We start from the raw sequence: 19,767 nt of genomic DNA on the forward strand, positions 1-19,767 counted from the left end.
CTCCTCCAAATGGGAGTGAATTTTTTTTAAAAAGGGCCGGACCTCCCTTCATTTACGGTGAGCCAACGTTGGCTCAAATTGAAGTCTCATGAGAACCAGATAATGGTCTCAACTTACACACTGCTGCTGTCACTACGAGGTGTCTTCTTGACCTGCAGACTCCCAGCGGAGCTCCGGCAAAAGGGGAACCCTCACTCTGGTGTTCAGGACATGGAACCAAAGATTTAATGAAGAATCTCTCCTCCTATTTGCACTTTTGCTCTAACTCCTTCACTGTGGATCTGAGCACCTCGTCTCAGTAGAGATCTAAGTAACAACACTGTGAGTTCTGCATGCTTTAAATCTCACATATGTGCTTGTCAAAGCTTGTTCTGAGTCCGTGGAAGTTTTTTTTCAACATTTTTTTAACGGGCATTAAAATGTGAGGATGCATCATCCATCTCTGTCTTGTCTGTATCTGGTAGGAAAGTCATGGCCCCCTCGTTGCAGTGGCTCCTGCTCCTCTGGGGACTTCAAGTTCTGTGGGCGCAGCAGTATGAGGACGACTACAAAGACCAGGTGGTGACCACCTCCTCCACCAGGAGAAAGGGCACCCAATTTTCAACCAATTCTATCACACAGAATGGCAAATGTAAGTTTAAAGTTGTCTCCTTTGACCTTTTCTTTGGGCTCTTTTTCCCACTGATGCTCTTATTTTGAAATCCAGTGTGGAATTCGCTCAGGTGGAACAAATTTCACTTTTTCCATGGACACACAAAAAGACTCAGGTGAATAAATAGAACAAAGATACCCAACAAGGACACTGCTGGAGGATGCGTACCCCCTCGGACTGATCAGACGTCTTGGATTTCTCCGAACCATCCGTCTCATGAGCGACGCTTCAGTCGGTTACCCAAATGTTTTATTCTCTCAGAACCCCAGTTTCCCCCAGGGCACACTCTCTTTGTGACACGTTCCCGTGGAGATTAATGTGATTTATCCTCAGCTTGTATTAGATCCGTGACCTCCTTCCATCGGTGAAGGTTGAGTTACTTTTCTTTCCTCTGCAAAATGATATGTCAGGAACTTATCACACTGTTCTCTTGAAGCGGCTTCAGCCTATGGAGCCTAAACGGCCCATAAATAACTTTTACACCCTCTGAAGTCGCCACAGATAAACACTCCTCCCCAACTCATCCATTCTAGTCGGTCGTGATCGGTTGGGTCTTTATTGGGCCGTGTATGGACAACCACAAATAAATTGTGTTGTCACTGTATGGAAAAGTTGGTCCTCTTTGCTCTTATGGATTAAGAGTTGATCCAAACTTTGGGGGGAATTAAAATTAAATGCTTATGCAAGTTATCTCCCACGACACATCTTGACAGCTAGCTTGGATTAGCTTGAAGCCTGCATTCAGGTCGTCCCCACCCCCCCGTTTAAAGGTAAATCCACCTAAATGCACCCCTGAGACTCGCTTATCATGTTTGATCATGTTTAATACATAATCATCCCAGAGCCTCTGAGTGATGACAAGACTCTTGCAAATTGCTGTGCCCAAGTAAAAATTCATGACTAATAACTCCCTGCAAAAACAAGGACTTGTTGTTTTTGTTCCCAGACAAGAAGTAACGTGTGAATTATCGAGGTTCAAAGGTGGTTTTTTGGTGGATTTTATGGGATAGAGCGGCTGTCACCAAGCTTAGCATTGCTTTTCGATGCTTAGATTAGTCATTGGTCTCATTGTAGATTGGTTGTTTTGGCAGAAAGCGTGTAGATATATTCTCAGTCATTTTTCTGATGCGTTCAACTTTTGGAGTCTCGTAACTTACCTTCTCATTTGTATGCACCACCTGTATTTAGATTTATTCCAGCCGTAGGGAGAACAGCTGTTCCAGTAGAGTTAGCATTTCCTGTTCCTCTGCTGGAGTCTCCCAAAAAATGTAATCATTCAGGATGAATTTTTTATTTAAACCGCTGCTTCAGACTCGCAGCCGATGTGGAAACCTGAGGGGTAAGTCACGCATTACGATGTCTGAGATAATTGATCTTCCTTCCTTCAGTACTCAACAACGACGACTGCGGCTTGGAGTTGGCCTTCCTGATAGACAGCTCGGAGAGCGCCAAGGACAACCACGACCAGGAGAAGCGCTTCGCCTCGGATGTGATGGAGCGGCTGCAGGGTCTGCGGCTCCAGACGGGGCGGAGGCTCCTGTCCCGGGCGGCCCTCCTTCAGTACAGCAGCCATGTGATCATAGAGCAGACCTTCAGCCAGTGGAGGGGCCCCGAGGACTTCAAGGCCCGCATCACTCCCATCGCCTACATCGGCCACGGCACCTACACCACCTACGCCATCACCAACCTCACCCGGATCTACCTGGACGAGTCGGCCCCCAGCAGCATCAAGGTGGCCTGCCTGCTCTTCGACGGCATCTCCCACCCCAGGAACCCGGACATTTCTTCAGCCGTGGCCGACGCCAAGAACCAGGGCGTCCGCTTCTTCACCATCGGCATCACGCCTGAAGCCAACGCGGCGGCCAATGTAGCTCAGCTGCGGCTAATCGCTAGCTCCCCCGCCTCACTCTACCTTCACAACCTGCAGGATCGAGGCATCGTAGACAAAGTTGTCAAGGAGATTGTGAGTAAAAGATTCAGCTTTTTGGTCTCATAATTAAAAAAGAAATTAAAGAAACATTTGTCGATGCTTTTCCTGCATTTTTTCTTTCTTCAACTGACGATATTTCTTTTCCCAGACAGTCTTTAATCACAAATGCAAACATTTCAACTTTTCCTTACTGGTGACACTCTGAAATCGCATGAATGTTTTAAAACCAGTAGGAAGTAATGAAATGTCTCCAAACCCATTTGCACACAGACCTTTGGCGAAAGCATGCTGCTACTCCTTCCGTAGCATCCAGTAAATACTTTTCCGTGCTATGATTTCTCGCCTTATTGCATCCCTTAAGTACACCTGCTGCCATAGTAACAAGTCCGCCGCCGTCGCTGTTGAATGAAACTCGCTCGACAAGTGACAGAAGCCGTTCTAGCAATGAAAAAACCTGAAAGACACCTTTTAGAACAAACTTATCACGAGTTCCAAAAGTTTATTTTGACTCTCTTGACTTTCACGAGCCCACAACAAATTCCCGCCGACGTTTACAACACAGGAACATCCTGCTGACACGACGCTGGTGGTCGCAAACACATGTCCTGCATTACAACCCTTTGTGGGAAAATGTTGCGCGCCCAAAAAACAGGAAGCTGGCAGGAACATGCGTCCACCCCGTACAGTCGGATGAGGCTGCATCTGTATGTCATAAGCATGAAGCGTTCCACCGCATTGCTAGACAGTGTCTGTTTTGTCTTCAGCCGCCCCTCCCCACAGTGGAAACAACAACCCCCCCCCCCTGCACGGTTTGCCCGATCGATTCATGTGGTTTGTGTTTAGCGTCTGCGGAATCTCGAACACCCCCCCCCCCCGTTTTGTGTAGAGAATCAGGCTTTGAAGAGAGATGAATCCCTTAGGGGGGTAAATCTGGAAGGTTCGCTCCGAGAGGAAGTGGAGGATATGAGTCGGTGTGGAGAAACAGGTGGAGGAGTTCTGAGGCCGATCGAGGAGCTCTATTCTGTCCTCCAATGTGCGCTCAGGATCTCTTTCTCTAAACGCGATCCCATCCTGACATTCTTGTGTTGCTCTGTCCTCAGATGGCGCTGGCAGACGAAGGGGTGAGTCCGGGTGAGGTGTTTCAGGATAAATCTGGATTCCCAACCCTGTTTGGATCGTCTGACTCTTGTCTCCTTGTGTTTGAAGTGTCCCGCCGCCCTGAGCCAGTGTTCGTGTGAAAAAGGGGAGCGAGGACTCATCGGGCCTCCGGTAAGTGGCGAACCCAAACCAGTAAAGATCTGCAGGTACATGCAGATACACCCCCACTGTTGCTACTGGAGATAGGAGGATGGGTTGTGTGACTAAGCACGATTTGAAAACACTCCATTCCAGCAACTTGCACTGACAAATGAAGGATATTTAAACTTTTAAATCCCGTGGTTTGGAGGAGCTCTGCTTCCCTGAAGCAGTGGCTGTGACCTCTTACAGGTAATTGAGAACAAGCTGAAGCAGACATTCACATCGCCCGTTGGTAGAATCCTGTGAGGATTGTCTGAGGACACGCCGGTGGATGAGACGTTACGAGCATGATCCTCGTGTGAATGCTGCTTTTATCGCAGTGGGTCGAACACAGTTGGACTCTGTGGTCTGTCTTTGAAGCTTTTTCGCAGGACCAGATCACGGTAATTAGCTGTAAAACGTAATGCAGCCGAACAAAAGCCGCTTCACATCATGAACGCATGTGACGGAAGCGGCAAAAACAGGGAGCTACTTGAAAATAAAAATAAAAGAACGCGCAGATAAAATCCCCTCTGACTCATCTGCTCTGGACTCAATGGCCTTTTTTCCGGATGCACTTCAAACGCGTTGCTGAGGCTGCGTGGGCCAACGGGGATAAAACACAGACGAGCCTCTGGTTTTAGAGGAACAATCTCCTGATGGATGGAACATAGATGTTAATTTTTTTGAAGGTTCTGCCTTTCTGAAATAGAGAAGGTCAATCTGGGTCAGATTGATTGGTCAATCCCTCCTGGTTAGCTTAGCATAACGTTAAATATTAACATTAACTGAGTGGTCGTTCGTCTTTCGTGTGGCTCTGCGAAAGTGAAGCGCGAAAGTGGAAGAAAAAGCTCAGAAAATGAATGAAGGAGTGAATTAGCATTAGCTTAGCATCTAACCAGCTAGATTCAGGTCGTTTCAGGTATCAGTAAGAACTATTTATTATACTCAAGTTCTATTTCACACATAGAAGACTGTATCTGGTTAAAATTATTATGTTATATATTATGTTTTATACTTTTTCCTGTGTGAATTTTGTTCTTGGTTTTCTTGTATAGATGTATTCTTAGAAATAAAATCCATCTATCCGACATGTAACCCATATCAGGTGGAGCCTGTTAATCTTTAGCTGTTCTCATAAAGTTTAACTGCACCCTGCAGCATCCTGTTTGTTCCTAATGTAGCTTCCATGACTGCCTTTACAGGGGAAGAAGGGACGATTTGGAGAGGATGGAACCCCCGGCGCCAAAGGAGCCAAGGTGCACCTCGTTCACGTTCGCAGCTTCTGTTCAGTCCTGTTACACAACCCTAAAATCTCTCTTTCTCTTAGGGGGAGAGTGGGTTGAGTGGACTTCCAGGTCAGGATGGCGCAGAGGTGAGCTGAGGTTCTTCAGTCGAGTTCAGATCGAGCCACGATTGCTAAAAATTGATGGTTGCTCTAAAAGGAAAAGAGACATTTTATCCTGCAGTCTGTGTTGCCATATTGCAGTTGCTGCTTTCTCTCCATCAGTTTAACAGGAGTGTTTTGTTCACACAGGGAAAATCTGGATACAAAGGAGAGAAGGTATCACATGAACGTCTCATGATGGGCTTTTGGTCGCTTCAAACGCAGGATCCCAATCTGGAGAATTACAATAAACTCATTTGTTCTCCTTTTGGTGATTTTTAATGTGGATCTTTCCTTCACAGGGAATTTAATGATATAACTCATATTAGTCCAAGACATATTGTTGCATGTAAATCACCCAATCCCATATGGGAACCACCAAGGAATTTGATTATATGGCAGGAAATATGCAAAATTGCACTTTTTGTTTCGCACTAAACTGTATTTTCTCACAGGGGGAGAGGGGGGAATGTGGCACGCCTGGAATAAAGGGGGACAGAGTGAGTTTCTGCTTAATGTTTAAATAACTTAGTTTGAACATGTATTATTTCAGGTTTAATTTGCTCTTTTATGCCCTCCTTCTCTACCAGGGTCCAGAAGGAACGCTCGGTCCGAGAGGAAACCGTGGACTTCAGGTAAAATCGTTCTGTTAGAGTTAAATTTTGTTCTTTGTTCAACTTATGAAATCCACTTATGGCTCCTACAAATGTCAGATCACCCATTCTGGCCCGTTAAACACATTTACAGCAGTTAAGATGAAGATTAGGAGAATTACATTTCAACTAAAGTTAATACGTTTGAAACAGGTGATCATTGATTTATTTTTACTCCTTTGGCTGAATCATGTTGACAGTCTAACCCTCACCTTTCTTCACCTTCCAGGGTCTGCCTGGTCCTCTTGGTGATGTGGGTCCTGAAGGTCAAATGGGGAAAAAGGTGAGCGAATTTAAGTCACAAAGAGTTTAAGGCCTCCAGTAACGTTTAAGGACAGGAATGAGGATTTAAAGCACAAGGACCGAGTTTTCCTCTAAATAAAATGTCTCTCACGAAGTTGGCATTTAGCATAAGTTTTCAAGAAGTCCATTTATCCCACACACACACACACACACACACACACACACATAACACCACAAAATGTCAAGCAGGCCAACGGTCTGAAGGCACCGATCAGCTGACCACACTGTTGAACACTTACTTTGAGTTACGATCCGTCGTTGGAACGTTTAAACGTCTCCAGCCTATTTGTCTGCTCCCCCGGCTTGTGCCATATCTGCCCACGCTTCGCGTCGGGCGTATCCCCCCCCTTAATTATTTTGGAGGAATGTTGATGCAGATTGTCTGGCTGTCATCCTATTTCACCTGAATGGCAGGCTAATGTCAGGATTTAAACAACGTCCCAACTTGCCTGAAAGGGCAGGGAACAGAGAGGAGAAGGCGCTGGTATGAAGGTTAAAGCGCCGCCTCCTGCACACTGTACGTGTGATTTATGGCTTTTCAGGGAATAATTGCATTCTTTACCTATAAAGTGAGGGATCCCACTATACATGGTTTAGCATTAGCGGCAGTAAAAAGGAATGCAGTGGGAGGAGCTAGATTGGACAAACTCAAAGAGGTTTGTGATTTGGTTTTTCTAATTATTAGATTTGGTCATTTATTAATCGTGTCCACACAACGCCTCACACTCGGGAATCAAACCAACAACCAGTGTGTCTTTGCACGTCTTCCCCTACCTGTGTTTTATAGGGAGAAAGGGGACTTCCTGGCCCACCTGGAATTCAAGGGGAAACAGGGATCGGCCTTCCAGGACCAAAGGTAAAGCCTCCCTCCCTATCGTTTATGAGGATGTAATAATTTTTTCCGTTCCAGCGATTGTCTCACTTTCTCCCTCTCCACAGGGGGATCTTGGCATCCAGGGTCAACCGGGGCCCCCGGGTGCTCAGGGGTTTGGAGATCCTGGACCACCGGTAGGAAACCAGCTCTTGATGGAGACGCGCCAACCTGAATCCTACCATTTACTTTCTTTCCTTTCCCTCAGGGGCCTCATGGGCCACAGGGAGTCCAAGGAGAGAGGGGACCAATGGGAGAGGGTCTACCGGGGCCAAAGGTGAGTTGTCTTTCGAGTCTTGTTGGGATCCACTCCGTCAAACCCTCTTTTTTCTGCGATCCCTGTATTCAAGTGATTCGGACCGGCGTCTCATCTGGGCTCCAGATTCCATAATAATAATAACTCAAACCTGACAGCGCGTGAGGAAACAAGACGCCATGTAGCGCGCGTCTATGACCTCACGAGGACTCGAGGACCTGACGCCTCAGACCGCGACGAGAGTGAGAATAAAGCGTGAGTCCGTTCCAGCGCCTGTGTCTTCTCAAGGCGCGCTGCCTTCGACAAGAAACAGAAGGAATTTATTTACATGAATAAACTTATAGAGGCTGAACTTAAAAATCAAACCAAAGACAGAGGTGTGGAAACCACCAGTGACATCTGCCGGACATGACCCCACCGGCTGGGATGATGTCATTCACGCCCTCCTTCACTGTCGACCAATCAGACGCTCTGTTACAGTTGCTGTTAGCGTGTCCCTCTAGGTTTCAGCGGCGTAGGAAGAATTTATTATAAGGAAGGAACAAAGTTCACAGGTCTGGGGGTTATTAGACAAATTAATGCTTAAATATGCACACAGATGGTGTGCTTTTCTCTTCTGGATAGAAAACGACATCACCTGTGCCTCCCACGTATTCCTTCCAGACTTCACTTTTATTATCAGAAATTATAATTGTGTTTACAAGACAACATCTTGTGGTTGATAAGGATTAATTTCATTTTTAACTCACTTCTAAAAGACCTAAATCAACCTTTGGACTTTTTTTTTTTTTTTGCTTAAAACTAACATCAAATCTAAATAATTTGAAATTAAAACACAGCATGTCAGAAAAAAAAAACCGTGTATGTAATACTCTTCTTTCATTGGTTGGTGCTTTATTTAAATGATTTGCATGATTCTGAGCATAAAGATGCATTAATCCTCCACATGTAGCTGCGTTATAACACATAAAACCCACGGCCTCAGCAAACGCTCACCTAGAACCCCCTGCCAAGTGTTGAGGGAGGGGGTGAAGATGTAATACAGGCTTTTATTCCTCGCTAAACATCTGTGCACTCATTAAGAATTTATATCCTGCCAGGTGTGTCAAATCTGCCCCAGACTCCCTCCACCCGTCTGAGTTCCTTTAATGCCGTTTGATGTTTTGAAGAGAAATATTTACCGGAGGTTATTTATCGTCCCATCAATCTCCAAATCGAGGCATTGTGGGTACTTCCTGTCAAATTATAGGTGTCAGATCAGACATAGCACCTTTTCTGTTGTTGTTGTTGTTGTTATGTTAACCCAAGACAATTAAATAAAGTTGGATTCAGGAGGAGGAACGTCTCATTTTAGCATCACAAAGCGCAGCAGCCATTCATCATCCCATTCATTCCCCTCTGAGACGTAGCAGCGAGTTCCCACTTCCACTCAGGAAGTGTATTCCTCCACCTTCCAGCCGGGGCCTCAGGGTCCTCTTTTTTTTTCTCTCTCTACAGGAGATTTGATGGCACTCTTGTTGTTAAGAAGCATTCTTCACATGACATGTCTCGACTAGCTCCTAATTCGCAGTGGCAGCTTTGCCCCCATTTTTTTCCACATCATTAGCACATCTGCATGTGTGTGAAAATGAGATCACAGAGTGCTGATAATAATACTTTATGTTATAAAACCATTTAATAATGTAGATCAGTGTGTTTCTGTATGTGACACGAAGTCTGGCATCCTTGCACAACCTGGAAAGTTCTTGAGGATAAGAGTCAGACATTGTGCTCCTCTCTTTTTATTGTACTTACTGTCGTCTTGGATTACTGGTTAATCCTCGCTGCTTTTCCATTCCTGCTTTGTCATTCTTTCGAATGCTTACAGATCCTCCTTAGACACATGGTGAGATGTGTAAAATATTTTGGACACCGACTGCGATCCAGGGACGTCAGAAAGTTATTCAAACCAGAATTCATGCCATGACATTGGGCATTGATTTTAGCTTGTCACAACATGTAAAACCTCAAACTGGATTGTATTTAAATCTTGCCATGACATTCGTAAACCTCAGATGATTCCTAATCAAATGTTCCGCTCCATGCAACGTTGCCCCGCTTTTATCTATCATTTAATCATTTAATCATTTGTTTAAGTGACTTAAATTCCACTGGGGTAATAATGGTAGCTAAAAAAATGTACTCCTGACCTGAAAGCATCCTCTGTCTGGATCAGCTCTCTGAACAGTATCGTCTACCAACATCAGCCCTCTTTGAAATGCAGACATAAACAGGTATTAAACAGGAATGTTTTAGTATCCAGTAATTAGTACCTCAGATTAAATGAGCTGTTCAAACACGGCAGGATTTTTCTTTTCTTTGCCTTCCTAGTTTCTTATATTAAAACCCGGTGTCTGCCTTTACAGGGGGAGCGTGGTCTGGATGGGCCAAGGGGGCCCAGAGGACAGCTGGGCGCTGGAATAAAAGGAGACAAGGTAGGGCAGAGGTGCAGAGACATGGTGAATAAACCGCCTGACTGCAACGCTTCGCACGGGCGCGAGGATAAAACCTCGGCGTCGTCGAGCTGGCAGAATGTATTCATCATGGTGTTATACAGGAGGTCACGGTCTACAGGGATGAATCTGGGTTAAAGCTTGGATCGTGTAGGAGTGCAGCTTCACAGATTAGCGAAAAGCTAGCTCTGCACTGGCACAGTCAGAAAATTACACCAACTTCTTCTCCGTACCTTTCAGGATGTGTTTTTCTTCTTCTTTTTCAGCCATCTGGCGATCCTTTAGCTCGCAGACGTGCGTCGATATGACGACCACACTCTGAGTGGATGAAATGTGTTTTGACTTAAATAATACATCTTAGATCAGTGGAATATGATGTGAACATTTTGGAATGAATGACCCCCCCATTCGGATCGTGCAGACAGTTTTACTGTAGCCCTGTGGCGAAGCTCATCAGATGATGCTTATTTGTGATAATGACAAACAGGCGCCGGCAGTGTTTCCTCTGCGTTAGCATTGTGCATTTATGACGCTAATGATGTATTTGACAGATACACTAAATCAAAGTTATACCTACAAAAGGATTTTCTACAATGTGCTTACGCAAATAATTACAACTATCACCACACTGGAAGGAAATGCACAGGATCTTGGCGGAGATTATTTACAGTTGGGTGTTTTCCACGTACAGTAAATCACGATGTACTGAATACTGAAGCATTTATACGCTGTTATCATCATTAACCTTCATTCTAATCTGTGCTTGTAGGGAGATTTTGGCCCTCCAGGTTTTCCAGGGCCCACAGGCCTCACAGGAGCCGGCATCCAGGGCGAGAAGGCGAGTACTTTGATTGAATGACTCTTACTGTGAATTAAACTGCTGTTAAATTACAGTTTGGCACGTCGGGCCTTGATATAAATTCCATATTAGCCTCGGGATGCTGGAACTTTTTTTGTTGGCTTGGAAAAAGAAAGGTCCCCCTCAACGGTTCTGACTCTTCTGACTCTGGATTTGAAAAGGTGTTCTTAGGTTAACATCTCCAGGAGCAAAAATGGGACTCCAATCCGCTTCTGAAGCTAATAATAGCATGCTAAAGTGAGATGGTTAGCATTTTTGCTTAGCATGTTAGCAGGCTATGTTGGAACAGCCTGATAAATCAGTTTCTGCTTCTGTTTTTGCAGCAACAGGACTCGCAGCTCGTCTGAGTCAAAGATCACTTCCCTGATCTGAAAACACAAATTCATTACTGACAGAATATCACTATTTTCCCATCGCTCGCCGACGTGTGCAGGGCTGCCCTCTCACATCGCATCAACTGAAAGCTCTGTTTATGCACAGATGATTTGGATGGCTTGTATATGAAGAATTATAACCACTGGTCACAGTTCAGTAAACCGTGGAAAACAATACGGAATAAAAAGTATTCATTAATTCCAAACTAGAAAGCTCTACATCCACGTACTTCAGAGAGTCATGTGGTAACCATCAGTAGTTTATGAGCGATCAACAAAAATGATTTTCAATAATGGTGTATCCAGATAACCCTTCTACATTTGACAGATGCATGAAATCCATTTAATGACTCTGAATCTGCATTATCTCATCGACACATTGGATCCAGATCTTGCACAGGAAGAGTCATGAGTCGTCCACGTCTGGGTATTTTTATTATCCATTTGTTGTTTTTGGCAAAATGTTGAAAAGTGCAGGAAAATCCCCATCCAGAATCGGCACACGTGTCCGGATCCAGTTCAAACTTAAATCCAGACTCTGTTGAGGTAAAATCCAGCAGGACATCTAATTTCATGAAAATCCGTTGAATTCTTTTTGAGAAATTTGGCAGACAAAGAAGCGTACGACACTAAACAACATCACGCAGCGCTAAAACGTTAGTGGTTGAGTTGCATTATGGGTAATGTAGGTGAGAGAAGGAGAATGAGCTCTGTGCATCATGAATTTAAGGATTAATAACAATTTATAAACCCAGTACGCCTTCTAATTGGTGTGAATTTGTCTTTGCAGGGAACAGAGGGGCCGCGGGGGCCACCAGGGAGCAGGGGCCCACCAGGAGAGGGCATGCCTGGACCCAAGGTCTCCACGCACGCTTTGATTATCACACAATTTGAGTTTTCATAGATTTCCCAGTGTGATTAAATGGATAAAATTAAACGTGGTCTGGCCTCACAGGGGGATCAGGGTCTGCCGGGTGAAGTCGGCTCCCCAGGAGATAGGGGGGCCGGAGACCCCGGAGCTAAGGTGAGCTAAACGCTAATCAGCAGCAAACCTTTTTATGTCGATGACGCTCACAGATCAATGAATGCCTCCCCAGGGTGAACCCGGATCAACTGGGTTAGCGGGTGTCCCGGGCCTGCCGGGGGAGGACGGCGCCCCCGGACAGAAGGTAGTTCACCTGACCGCCTCCTACGTCCACACACACGCCTGTTAATGAGTAATAAAACATTTCTGTGCCTCCAGGGGGAGCCCGGAGCGTCGGGGCTCAGGGGGTTGGAGGGGGCGCCTGGAGTCGGCACCCAGGGTGAAAAGGTAGAGACTGCTCCGGCTCACTTTTTAGCCTGCCTTGCTAAAAATTCAGCAAGTGCTGACACGCGTTTGAGTAAAGTCACAGCCGTCCCATTAGTGACTGCTTTACAATGTGATCCTAAAGGGCGACCAGGGCCAGAGAGGGGGGAGGGGCCTGAGCGGCCCGCCTGGCATCTCCGGACCCTCCGGACCGAAGGTTAGAGCTGATTGGTTGCTATGTAAAATCAGATTTACTTTCCTTTCCTTGTTGGAGGTGACTGAACGACGAAGAACGATCAGAAATGATCTATTAAATAATTATAATCGTTCTTTCATCGTCATCAGGGTCAGCCGGGGGCGCCGGGGCGGCAGGGTTCTCCTGGTCCACCGGGTCGCTTCGTCTCAGGACCAAAGGTAAATGCATCATCACTGTCGCTACGGCAACATCAAAATAACTGTTAGCACAATGTATAGCAGAAGCTAATGAGCGCTAACAATTATATTCGAGGGTGACGTCGGCCCCAGCGGTCCTCCTGGTCCGATCGGTGAGACAGGCTACGGACTTCCTGGTCCGAAGGTAACGATAAACGTATACCTCTATTCTGAAAAGAAAAGTATGGTTTTTACCTTTTAATTATTGAGTCTTTCTTGTTTGTTGGCTGCAGGGAGACCGGGGGGAACCAGGACCTCTGGGTCCATTTGGTCCAAAAGGGGACGGCTATCCGGGCCCTGTGGTGAGGAGTCGACCAGCAGCTCTCATATCTCCAGAGTTTCCTGAATAAAAACGATATAATTCATGTAAACGTCACCATCATGAAGAGTGTAACTCTCGTCCGTGTTGTTTAGGGCCCTCCTGGTCTGCCTGGACTCCCAGGAGAACCCGGCCTGGAGGGGCAGGGGATCCCTGGACCAAAGGTGAGATGAGTGGAGATCAATCCCAAAGCTGTGTTTGAAGATGTGTCCTCATCTCATCTGAAATGTCTGAACATTTGTTTGAGGAAACCAATTACAGGAACGCAGCTTTTTCCTCGGCGCAGACTTTCATTTATTTGTTGTATTGTAAATTGCCGCGCTGGAATCGTTCATAAATCTTCGCTGGTGTTTCGCTCCTTGCAGGGCGACGTTGGTTTCCGAGGGTTACCTGGTTTACCGGGACCTCCTGGCGAAGGCCTCCAAGGACCCCCGGTATGTCATAACTCCATCACCTCTTTCAGATTTCACTGCCTCGCCTCATGGAGAGCAGATTTAATCTGGTGTTGGCAGAAACACACATCAAGGACAAACGGAATGCGTTTACTCATGCAGGAAAGCCTTTGTAATTTTAGCTGACATGCGACCAGATGGCAGCGATTTAGTCGGATTCTCTGGAGATTGTCACACAGTTCCAGATTACGTGTCAACATGCCCATCACAGACGCCACACACTCAGAGACGACCAGTTAATTTGTTCTGGGTCGGTACCGAGTGGGAATCTCCACAGCTGAGAAGCGCTCGGCCAAATGGGCTTAGCTGGAGCTGCAATTAGCATCCAGATATTGCATCCAGAATCCCCAAGTCCAAACCTGGCAGTAGGAGGCAACATTTAAACAAGAAGGAACCCAAAGAAGAATTAGAAAGCAGGTGAGGTCAGGTTGTGATGACGTTTGAGGAGGACAAAGTTGGGTCTTTAAGGTGATTTCAGGACTGAGAGGTTGTCTGAAGTGAGTGACACTCTCTAAAAGCTCTTTTCTATATAGTCTTAGTTATACTTTTAAGTCTTCTGTAATAAAACTGTGAGTTTCTTGTTCCTGAAATAAGCAAAAACTTTGATGAAAAGACAAACTAAATGGAGGTCGTGAGTGTTTTTTAGCGGTTGCTGCTGTTGCCGTGGATACAGCCATCACATCCAGACTAAAAACCAGCCAAACGTGATCCTTTAACTCTCAGAGAAGGGGCTTCTGACACCAGCCTGTGATTTATCAAATACATAGTGTTCCTCTACCAAAATGTAAGATTTCTGTAATTGAAAGGAAACTTTGGAATGAGTTTTGGGTTCGGGGGGTTCGGTTTCTCACACTTTCAGACCTTGGGGCGCGTTGTGAACTCACCCACAGGACAGGAAGTGGCAGCAGGATGTGTATGACAGATGGTTGTTGCTATTATGAAGTTAAAAAATGGAATGAAGTCCATCCCGATTGGGTTCTCTCTCTGTCCTGATGCAGGGTAACACCGGGCGGCCCGGACCTCCGGGGCCGACCGGCCCCCAGGGACGAGGAGTCCAGGGACCGAAGGTAGGGAATGATTCATGATGGGAGACCTTTAACCGTCCTGAACATGCAAATCATCCGATGAATGTGTATGATTCAGGGCGAACAAGGGGCCCAGGGCGTGACGGGGCCAAGGGGGGTCCCTGGAGAAGGCTTCCCGGGATCCAAAGTGAGTCTTTCTGCTGACTCAGAATGCTGAGTGAGCACATATTTACTTGTAATCATTAACATCGCCGTCCGATGTGTGACAGGGTGACCGCGGCTCGTCAGGGGACAGAGGGATGAAGGGAATCAAGGGAGACATGGGGGACTCTGGACCCCCTGGACAAACCGTGAGCGAAGCTAGAAAGACTTTTATTGTGAAGGTGTATTTGTTTCTGACAGTGCTCTTATTTTAGGGTCGACCTGGGTTCAAAGGTGAAGCAGGCATAACTGTGAGCATCTATTTTTCATCTTAATCTTCCGTTACAGTTACTCCACAGATTACTCTGTCTCTCACGCCGTCTGTGTGTGTTAATTTCAGAGGGAGGACATCATCCGAATGATCAAAGAGATCTGTGGTAAAGTGTCTTCTGATCTTCTCAGTATTCATCTCTCAGTATTGACTGGGCTGCATGGATGTTACCAGAGAGACTTTGGTTCCTGAATCAGAGCCACTGTCTCGCCTTATCTGTAAATCAGTAGATCAGATTCCACGGAGCTAAAATGACATTTTCAGCCGTGATCTCATTTTGTCGATGCGATTCCATTCCAGGATGCGGCATCAAGTGTAAGGAGAGACCCATGGAGCTGGTGTTCGTGATCGACAGCTCTGAGAGCGTGGGCCCCGAGAACTACGAGATCATCAAGGACTTTGTGAACGCCCTGGTGGACCGGGTGACGGTGGGCCGGAACGCCACCAGGATCGGCCTGGTGCTCTACAGCCTGGAGGTGAAGCTCGTGTTCAACCTGGCGCGCTACAGCAACAAGCAGGACATCAAGCGGGCCATCAGGAACATGCCCTACATGGGGGAGGGCACCTACACGGGAACCGCCATCCGTAAGGCCACCCAGGAGGCCTTCTACAGCTCCCGCCTCGGGGTGGGAAAGGTGGCGGTGGTGATCACCGACGGCCAGACGGACAAGAGGGAGCCGGTGAAGCTGGACCTCGCGGTGCGAGAGGCGCACGCCGCCAACATCGAGATGTTCGCCCTGGGGATCGTCAACATCTCCGACCCGACGCGAGCCGACTTCATGAGGGAGCTGAACCTGATCGCCTCAGACCCGGACGAGGAGCACATGTTCCTCATTGATGACTTCAACACGCTGCCAGGTCAGAGGTCGACCTGCACATGTGTCAGAATTTAACCGTAAGCTAAGCTAACCCAGTTCCTTCCTCTCTCTCTCCGTCTCAGCTCTGGAATCCAAGCTGGTCAGCCAGTTCTGTGAGGACGAGAACGGCCCCCTGGTTTACAACCGAGTAACCAACGGCAACAACGGGAACTTTGCCATTGGTGGTTATGGGTACCAGACTTTTCCAGAGGGGGGCCAAAGCGGCACCAGCACTCATGGCGGAAGAGTCCGGGTGGAGACCTCAAAAGGGTCCAGCTCTGCACACGTAGGGATCACATGACTGTGACTTCACGTGTGATGAGGAGATAAAGGGTTAAAGGCTGTGTGTGGGTTTTATCCCCATCAGGGAGGAGGAGGAGGAGGAGGAGGAGGAGGAGGAGGAGGAGGAGGAGGAGGAGGAGGACGTGTCTTCACTGAGACAACACACTGGGGGACGGAACGCGGGGACACGTTTAACCGCCACATCGACATTAGACCCGTCCCCCCTCCCAGGAAGGACTCCTCCAGCACCCAAGGCTCCTCCTCATCTTCATCTTCATCTTCATCCTCGTCTGCAAACACGACGGGAACATCGTCAGGTGTAACGGTGCAGCATGTGCCTGCAGCGAGGCCGTCGCTTCCCAAAGGTACTCCTCCGTGCATCCTCCTCCTCCTCATCTTCATCTGCTTTCATATTTCTTATATTCTCGATCGGAAACAAACGGCGTGATCATAATTATCTAGACACACAATCAAAAAGTAAATGAAGCAACGAAGATGTTTGATGGTCTTCCTCACTCAACATGCCACCAGCCTTACTTCAGCGTCCATGAGGTGTTCAGACGTCCCTCTACCAGACTCAAACAGCTGTGATTTCTAAGAATAGATTTGTGGATTTAAACCATCATCAGTGGTATCATTAATTTTATTTATGCACAATTAAGTCTTCCATTAGCCTGGCATGGGTTTTAGGATTAAAATCAAACTCTTTCTAGTCTCTAATCTACTAATGAAGTTTTAACGCCACATATCAGGGGCTTAACTGGGGTTCCAAAAACACTTTCTGTTTTTCTAAGAAGTCCAAAATCACAAACAAATTGATTTTAATCCACATTAAGGTTTAATGACATAAATGTGTTTAAGAGCAGCTGTGCATTGACGAGAACCAGCCAATCAGAGGTAAGGATTGAACCTACATCTTCCTTATGGATTCTGTTTAATTAAAAAGTCATGTTTGACTGCAGATATTTATTCTGCTCAGGTTAATTTATTACTATCAGCTCCTATAATTGACACATAAAATCTTGTTTGATCTGAAAGTTTGATTTCCGTGCGGCTCGATTAGAATTAATAAAGTAAACGTTAGAAATAGCTTCCAGAGCATCAGTGAATTTTTTTTCCTTGTCAGTTCCTGATGAGATCACCCAGCTGGAAAATCTGAAACCACTTTTCTTAATTATCATTTTCACATTTTACAAGTGCTCTGAGGTGGAACATGTGAGATGATTCAGAACTTTAGCAGCCGTTGAACTGAATCTCTCCCAGGTTTGACGTAAAACCGTCACTTTATGAAATGTGGGTTAAACAAATGTAACAAACAAATTCAATCTGAAATAACTATACAGACTGGGCTAAAACAAAACAGTTAGCATGTAGCTAAGTTAGCGTGATGCAAAATGCATGAGCCGATTCTAATGCGGCGTATCAATGATGTATGAGCGCTATCTGCGGTCACCACAGTGGAGGAGTATGAAATACTGGCAGCTGGCTCCAAAATAAGTGTTTTGTGATTGACAGTCTTGCTAACAAGGTGTTATGGGTGAGGGGCAGGGAGGCCAATTATTTTTGATGCATTGTGGGTGTTTTTGCTCGCACCTTTCTTTATATGAAGAAACAGATGTTGTGTCTGAAGACAGCAAGTAGGTTTGAAGGACACAAAAAAACGGCGACGCCTTTCCCGGTATCGTCTCTTTGCTGTGGTTTCTTTCCTGCAGAGTCCGCGCCGGCAGACCCCCGCTGCAACCTGGACTTGGATCAGGGGACGTGCCGGGACTACAGCATCCTCTGGTACTACGACAAGAAGGCCAACGCCTGCGCCCAGTTCTGGTACGGAGGCTGCGGCGGCAACGGGAACCGCTTTGACACGGAGGAGGAGTGCAAGAGGACGTGCGTGAAGAGGAGATCAACAGGTAATGTTGCCGTTCGTTCGCTCACAGCTGCATTCTGGGACATTGTGATGACTTCCTCTTTCTTTTCCAGGGGGCTGAGAGGAACAACCATCTGCTGTAGATACTTAAAGGAGGGGCAGCTAATACCAGCCGTTTTTCACAGGGTTATGTAAGATATATAGGTGCACCACGTATACATATACACACTTCACTTCCTCTCTTCCTGTACAATCATCCTCCTTTACTAGCACTGCCACCTTTTCATAGACACCTCCATTTTTTAACTCACATTTCAGCATCTAAACGTAGATACTCGTACTCAGGGATGGAGGTGATCACTCTTGGTGTGTGTGTCCACTTCTCTGATGATTCCCACGGCTGCGGGATGCGATCGTTTGTCCGAGTAGAAAAAAAGAGGATGCTCAACATGACCGGCAATAAATCCACCACCTTTCTTGAGGGTGGGGATTGTAGAAAGCACATTGATCGATCAATAAGTGAGGCAATTCATTCTTCTACTCAACCACTACGGGGAGTATTGGAGCCGATAACACACCGCACTCTCTTCCTTCAATAAATGATATTTGAATAGTTTGTTTTTTAATTCACATGACGACGTTCTGACTAACTTCATTGAATATTTTTGTTCATTTGTTGTTGTTTTTAGATTTTTCCAGATGAAAATGTGATGTTTTTGTGTTTACAAAGTTTCCTCCTCAACACAACATAGCAGTGATGGACTCACATACACACACACACACACATACACACACACACACACACACACACACACACACACACACACACACACACACACATAAACACACACTGCCCTCTACTGGGTAACACAAGCTGATTTCATGAGGTGGGCAAACACAGCAGGAAGCAGTGTGAGCAGAGTTCAACTTCCTTTGAGCAACTGGTGTGTCACCAGTCTTACCCAGCTGCCCCGGCTGCGCTGCCTCGATCCACACTGTGATATCCAAGATTTGTAATAAAGTTCATCTAAACTACAGAATCTGCAAAGGCATCATATTCATGGTTAGGGTGTGTATGAAAGTTATTGGGCTTAGGCGACGGACCTAAACACACCGCGTCACCAAATCGTCTTCGGTTTTTATTCACCATTTTTTTGTCAGAAAAATGCTTTTCCTGCCAGTAGGGGGCACACTCGTGCATCAGGCTTCATTGTGAATAATCCAGAGTGTAAGTGTTCTTTTCTGGCCCGTGTTCCAAACCTCTACCATGTCCAGTAGCTTCACAATAATCCTATTTATACAACAATGTCAGCCAGCCAATGGGCGAAGGTCTTACATCCATGGGGGAGGGGCTTCAGCCCAGTAAAACCACAAGAATAAACATGGATTTCCATGTGTTTTGAGTGAGCCAAACCATGCTAGCATGAGCGTAGCATCTAACGCTTCATTCAAAGAGAAAATGGCTAAAATATTTCATTAAATGGAAGAAAAAATAATATTTAATTGTTCTTGTTACGTCTGGTTTATTAAAGATTGATTTAAAGTGAATATTTCAAGACGTAACCGGGTCAATGAGGACATCCTTGCTTTTTAAAAGAGGTATAATCCTGCGGTTGAACCCTTCTCCCCGCCCTGGTGATCATCACACAGTCCCTAAATAGCCCTAAAATCAACCCATACTTGCAAATCACGTTTTATAACTTCATTATCTGCTGTGGTTT

General features: G+C 46.1%; 1 protein-coding gene across 2 annotated transcripts; it reads left to right on the forward strand.

The window, feature by feature from the left end:
• The first annotated feature begins 49 nt into the window (after positions 1 to 49).
• On the forward strand, positions 50 to 18,676 carry LOC137591182 (collagen alpha-1(XXVIII) chain-like). Of its 2 annotated transcripts, none has more exons than XM_068309007.1 (36): positions 50 to 321; positions 465 to 631; positions 2,041 to 2,615; positions 3,683 to 3,703; positions 3,789 to 3,851; positions 5,066 to 5,119; positions 5,191 to 5,235; positions 5,398 to 5,424; positions 5,703 to 5,747; positions 5,838 to 5,882; positions 6,130 to 6,183; positions 6,991 to 7,059; positions 7,143 to 7,211; positions 7,283 to 7,351; positions 9,736 to 9,804; positions 10,592 to 10,660; positions 11,846 to 11,914; positions 12,011 to 12,079; positions 12,153 to 12,224; positions 12,299 to 12,367; positions 12,489 to 12,560; positions 12,689 to 12,757; positions 12,852 to 12,920; positions 13,009 to 13,077; positions 13,190 to 13,258; positions 13,460 to 13,528; positions 14,545 to 14,613; positions 14,690 to 14,758; positions 14,841 to 14,921; positions 14,988 to 15,023; positions 15,113 to 15,149; positions 15,344 to 15,901; positions 15,984 to 16,186; positions 16,268 to 16,547; positions 17,895 to 18,089; positions 18,160 to 18,676. In XM_068309007.1, the coding sequence occupies exons 2-36, from the start codon at positions 472 to 474 to the stop codon at positions 18,165 to 18,167; spliced, it is 3,666 nt and encodes a 1,221-aa protein (XP_068165108.1). In that variant the 5' UTR covers positions 50 to 321; positions 465 to 471; the 3' UTR covers positions 18,168 to 18,676. The 2 variants fall into 2 exon arrangements, with proteins under 2 accessions (XP_068165108.1, XP_068165109.1); XM_068309008.1 differs by having other exon boundaries at positions 16,286 to 16,547.
• Positions 18,677 to 19,767: the final 1,091 nt, after the last annotated feature.

The sequence above is a fragment of the Antennarius striatus genome, chromosome 24 (assembly GCF_040054535.1).
Source record: "Antennarius striatus isolate MH-2024 chromosome 24, ASM4005453v1, whole genome shotgun sequence".
In the NCBI taxonomy this organism is placed as follows: Eukaryota; Metazoa; Chordata; class Actinopteri; order Lophiiformes; family Antennariidae; genus Antennarius; species Antennarius striatus.